The following is a 6,000-nucleotide window of genomic DNA, read 5'->3' as shown; positions in this document are numbered from 1 at the left end:
ATGTCTGATGAAAAGCATCAGACCCTCACCCTCACTAATAAAAACCAAAAAACAAGTTAAAGAATGCCTCTCAAGGAAGCAGTACACACCTTGACCCACCAAGTCAAACCAAGAACACAAGGACTTCCTGGTAGTCCAGTGGTTAAGACTCCAAGCTTCCAATGCAGGGGGCATGGGTTCAGTCCCTGGGATGGGAAATTCTGCATGTCTATGGTGTGGCCACGAAAAAAAAAAAAAGCAAACTAACAAAATAACAGAACAAAAACAAACCAAGAACATGAGTAGCCATTGTGCACAGCCGTGCCAGGCTCAGAGCATGAAGACAGAGCACAGCAGCTTTATTATTGAATGAAGAACTAGGCCCGCAGCCACAGTGGGGGTCCCTGGTCCCCCCAGGGAGGTGGAGGGGGTGGCGTGCCAGTCTGGTGTTTCTGGGAGAGCAGAGAGGACCTCAGGCGAGCGAGAGGGCAGGCAGCACTTTTCCCGCACACTGGCCGAAGCCAATGCGGTACCCATCCCCCTGGCAGTGCCCTGCAACAGAGAGAGGACAGGGGGTCAGCCACAGAGCCGCCAAGCTCAGGGAACCAACGCCCAGGCAGCCACAGCACTGGTCAGCACATGGCTGGGCTCGGGGCAGAAAGGCACCATCAGGATGACAAATAGGTATATTCGACAGAAAACTACCCTCCCCAGGTCCTGGGCAGAGCACCAAAATGGAACTCCAGGCCCATCCCACTGTCAGGGACCCCAGAAAGTAGTGCAAGGATGGAGCGATGGCTCTCCTGAGAGGCAAAGGAAGAGACAGAGGTCAACTCTCCCTCTGTGAGTCTGAGTTCAAATCCTAATTAGGTCTGCTAATTAGCCTGAGGCCAGGGTTCAAAGTCTGGCTCCTGCACCCACTTGGGTCTCCTGGGAACTCAGTTTCCTCATCTGTGAAATGGATCTAATGATAGTACCCACTGAGCAAGACTATAACAAAGATGACGTGAGTTAATACACAGAGAACTCCCAGAAGTGCTTGGCCCAGGGCAAATGCTCAGTGTCAGCTATTAGGAGAATTATAAGCTGGGGGTCTGGGGGCAGCTTGTTTAACCTCTGAGCTCAGCTACTCCCTTGTCTACAAATGGGAATAGCAATCCTTTCCTCTTGGGGTGGCGAGGATTTAATGACACACTTGGGTGAAGTCCCAGCATGACACCTCCCCCAGAGCAGATGTTTAACAAATTCAATCAATTCCAGAAAGGCAGACAGCAGGAGGCCCTTGTCCCTGTACCTGAGAAGGGTCCGTTCACCAGGAGCTGCCCAACTAATATGAATTAGAGTAGAAAAGTCTATGAGGTGCTGGGAGAGCAGTGTGGAGGAGACAGGAGAAGAAAGGAGGGAACTTGCTGCTGATGGGAACCCCACCTGAGTGGGGATTTGATGGGTGGGTAGGAGTTTGCCAGGAGGGGGACAATGAAAAGGGCATGCCCAACAGAGGAAATAGCATGAGACTGAAGGCAGCCTTGGGAGATGGGTCAACTCAGTTGAGTTCAGTTGCTCAGTCATGTCCGACTCTTTGCGACCCCATGAACCGCAGCATGCCAGGCCTCCCTGTCCATCACCAACTCCCGGAATCCACCCAAACCCATGTCCACTGAGTGGGTGATGCCATCCAACCATCTCATCCTCTGTCGTCCCCTTCTCCTCCTGCCCTCAATCTTCCCCATCATCAGCGTCTTTTCCAATGAGTCAGTTCTTCACATCAGGTGGCCAAAATATTGGAGTTTCAGCTTCAACATCAGTCCTTCCAATGAACACCCAGGACTGATCTCCTTTAGGATGGACTGGTTGGATCTCCTTGCAGTCCAAGGGATTCTCAAGAGTCTTCTCCAGCACTACAGTTCAAAAGCATCAATTCTTCAGCACTCAGCTTTCTTTATAGTCCAACTCTCACATCCATACATGACCACTGGAAAAACCATAGCCTTGACTAGACAGAATTTTTTTGGCAAAGTAATGTCTCTGCTTTTTAATATGCTGTCTAGGTTGGTTATAACTTTCCTTCCAAGGAGTAAGCGTCTTTTAATTTCATGGCTGCAGTCACCATCTGTAGTAATTTTGGAGCCCAGCCACCTCATTCTCCCTGTGTGGGCTACTCCAACTACATCCCCAAACCTGCCCCTCACTGTCCCTGGCATCCCTGAGGACATCCTGGCCACCCCAGCACTAACCCCTAACACTCAGGGTCACCTTTGGTCCAGAGCAATATCCTTGCCTATTCTGTTGCTCAGTTTGATTATTGTTCTATCAGTCACTTTTGAATCTTGATGCTCAGAAACATTTGTGTCCCCGGGGCGGGGGTGGGGGGGAAGCCTATAAAAGCAAAACCTGGCAGAAATGCATCAATCATCTATCAAGACAAGTCACTCCAAAAGGCAGTATTTTTTAAGGGCCTTCTTCCTGGAGAGCTGCAAACACTGATGGAGTGTCTTTCTCCTCCCCACCCCCAACGCTGGGCACTGTCAGTCACATGGCTCCTTCCTGCCCTGGGCACAACAGCACCAACCCTCCCAGCAAATGGCACTGCCTGCTTCCTTAAGCACAGATACACAATGACATCCTGGTAGGAGAGCCAGCCACTTCCTCCCCATTTTACAGCTGGAGGGCAGATGCTGAACAGGGTTTCTGAACCTTAGTGACTAGTGACAGTTAGAGCTGGATGGATGATTCTCAAGACAGGCTGTCCTGTGCACTTGGGACATCTAGCAGCATCCCTGGCTGCCCTTCAGAGTCGGCAAAACTGGCTCCAGTTGATGCCAAATGTCCCCCAAAGACCATGGCCCTGAGGATGGAAGTGAAGCTCTGCACCCAGGACCGTCTTTCTGGGCCCTCAGGCTGCTGCTCTCCAGGCCAGGGAGGAGAAGCTGGGGGCAGGTGTATCCAGGCAGGGCCCAGGGGCCCAGAGAGGCCAGAGAGTGAGGAAAGTCCACACCCAAGTCAGAGCATGTCACCGAGACCTGGGCAGAACGGGAAGGCAGCTCCCTGGCCTCACTGAGTTAGGTTCCATCAACTGTGGACACGGAAGGGAAAAGCGTGCTCATCTCCTCTGGGATGTCAGCCCAGTCACTGGCTTTTTCCTGGAGACTGACCCTCTGCTTGGGGCTTCCCTGGTGGCCCAGATGGTAAAGAATCCACCTGCAATGTAGGAGACCTGGGTTTGGCCCCTGGGTTGGGAAGATCCCTTGGAGAAGGAAATGGCAACCCACTCCAGCATTCTTACCTGAAGAATCCCATGGACAGAGGAGCCTGGTGGGCTATAGTCCACGGGGTTGCAAAGAGTTGGATACAACTGAGTGGCTAAGCACAGCATAGACCCTCTGCCTGCTCCCCACTGCATCCCAAGGGGAACGAGTGTCCATAGTGACAGCTCAGTTTTCCAGCTTCCCAAAATGCCCCACCTGCCAAAGTATCATTTTTATTCTTGTTCCTGAGACTTCCATCCATCTATCTCCATTTTCCTCTTTTCTTTTTAAAAATTTAAAAAATTTTTATTTATTTATTTTTGGCTGCACTGGATCTTTGCTGCTGCACAAGGGCTTCCTCTAGTTGTGGTGAGCAGGGACTACTCTCTAGTTGGGGTGCCAGGGAGTCCATTGCAGGGGCTTCTCTTTCGTGGAGTACAGAGTACTGCCATTAGGGAGTTTACTCCCAGAAACTAGAGAAAGCTTGTGCACAGCAGCAAAGACCCAGTGCAGTCATTAAAATAAGTAAATAAATAAAATTTTAAAAATAATATGCATTTAAAAAAAAGAAGAAGAAGGGGTCAGGATGCTGGGCCTTCTCAAGAGTGGGTTCTGGAAAAAACATCAATAATGATGAGGACAGCGGTGACAACCGTTGCCAATTTTAAGTGCTCACAAAGTAACACGTGCCTTGTGAGGCTCTTTAGATGTTATCAAAGGGCTGAAGAATCGGGGTTCTGAAAACCAGCTACCTGGATGGGAAATCTCTTCCTGATTTCTGGTTGCAAGATCCAAGGCAAGTCATTTACCCACTGCTGGGCCTTTGTTTTCACGTCTGTAAAAGAGCGCTACAGTAGTGGTGGAGCACAACCCAGACGTGGGCCCTGCACCTCCTAGTTCACCATGGGAACCCCAGGGGAATCCACAGCCCCTGCCCCTGAGGGATTAAACTGGATCATGCCAGCAAATATGGAAAACTCAGCAGTGGCCACAGGACTGGAAAAGGTCAGTTTTCATTCCAATCCCAAAGAAAGGCAATGCCAAAGAATGCTCAAACTACCGCACAATTGCACTCATCTCACACGCTAGTAAAGTGATGCTCAAAATTCTCCAAGCCAGGCTTCAGCAATACGTGAACCGTGAACTTCCTGATGTTCAAGCTGGTTTTAGAAAAGGCAGAGGAACCAGAGATCAAATTGCCAACATCTGCTGGATCATCAAAAAACCAAGGGAGTTTCAGAAAAACATCTATTTCTGCTTTATTGACTATGCCAAAGCCTTTGTGTGGATCACAATAAACTGTGGAAAATTCTGAAGGAGATGAGAATACCAGACCACCTGACCTGCCTCTTGAGAAACCTGTATGCAGGTCAGGAAGCAACAGTTAGAACTGGACATGGAACAACAGACTGGTTCTAGATAGGAAAAGGAGTACGTCAAGGCTGTATATTGTCACCCTGCTTATTTAACTTATATGCAGAGTACATTATGAGAAATGCTGGGCTGGAGGAAGCACAAGCTGGAATCAAGATTGCCGGGAGAAATATCAATAACCTCAGATATGCAGATGACACCACCCTTATGGCAGAAAGTGAAGAAGAACTAAAGAGCCTCTTGATGAAAGTTAAAAGGGAGAGTGAAAAAGTTGGCTTAAAGCTCAACATCCAGAAGACTTTAAGATATGGCATCCAGTCCCATCACTTCATGGCAAATAGATGGGGAAACAGTGGAAACAGTGGCTGACTTTATTTTTCTGGGCTCCAAAATCACTGCAGATTGTGATTGCAGCCATGAAATTAAAAGACACTTACTCCTTGAAAGGAAAGTTATTACCAACCTAGATGGCATATTCAGAGAAGACAATTGCACCCCACTCCAGTGCTCCAGCCTGGAAAGTCCCATGGACGGAGGGGCCTGGTGGGCTGCAGTCCATGGGGTCGCTAGGAGTCGGACACGACTGAGCGACTTCACTTTCACTTTCATGCATTGGAGAAGGAAATGGCAACCCACTCCAGTGTTCTTGCCTGGAGAATCCCGGGGACGGGGAGCCTGGTGGGCTGCTGTCTCTGGGGTCGCACAGAGTCAGACACGACTGAAGTGACTTAGCAGCAGCAGATGGCATATTAAAAAGCAGAGACATTACTTTGCCAACAAAGGTCCGTCTAGTCAAGGCTATGGTTTTTCCAGTGGTCATGTATGGATGTGAGAGTTGGACTATAAAGAAAGCTGAGTGCCGAAGAATTGATGCTTTTGAACTGTGGTGTTGGAGAAGACTCTTGAGAGTCCCTTGGACTGCAAGGAGATCCAACCAGTCCATCCTAAAGGAGATCAGTCCTGGGTGTTCGTTGGAAGGACTGACATTGAAACTGAAACTCCAATACTTTGGTCACCTGATGCAAAGAGCCGACTCATTGGAAAAGACCCTGATGCTGGGAAAGATTGAGGGCAGGAGGAGAAGGGGATGGCAGAGGATGAGATGGTTGCATGGCATCATCGACTCGATGGACATGGGTTTGGGTGGACTCTGGGAGTTGGTGATGGACAGGGAGGCCTGGCGTGCTGCAGTTCATGGGGTCGCAGAGTCGGACACAACTGAGCAACTGAACTGAACTCATCCTTACAACCACGTTGTGAGACTAGGCACTGTATCCTTAGCTCCATTTTAAAGATAAGGAAACTGAGTCTCAGAAAGATGCAATAACCTGAGGAAGGTCCCAGGGCTACTGGCGATGTGGGAGTCCAACCTGAATCTGTGTGACTCTGACCATGGTGGCGC

General features: G+C 49.5%; 1 protein-coding gene across 1 annotated transcript in view; it reads right to left on the bottom strand.

Moving 5' to 3' along the window:
- Window positions 1-331: 331 nt before the first annotated feature.
- The window catches only part of FAH (fumarylacetoacetate hydrolase), a 30,460-nt gene continuing 24,791 nt past the window's right edge, over window positions 332-6,000 (bottom strand). The window contains exon 14 of the mRNA XM_061394565.1: window positions 332-531. Within this exon, the coding sequence (XP_061250549.1) occupies window positions 452-531 (80 nt within the window). The 3' untranslated portion in view covers window positions 332-451. The remainder of the gene's footprint in view (window positions 532-6,000) is intronic.

The sequence above is a fragment of the Bos javanicus genome, chromosome 21 (assembly GCF_032452875.1).
Source record: "Bos javanicus breed banteng chromosome 21, ARS-OSU_banteng_1.0, whole genome shotgun sequence".
NCBI lineage: Eukaryota > Metazoa > Chordata > Mammalia > Artiodactyla > Bovidae > Bos > Bos javanicus.
This window is presented reverse-complemented; position numbering and strand designations above follow the sequence as displayed.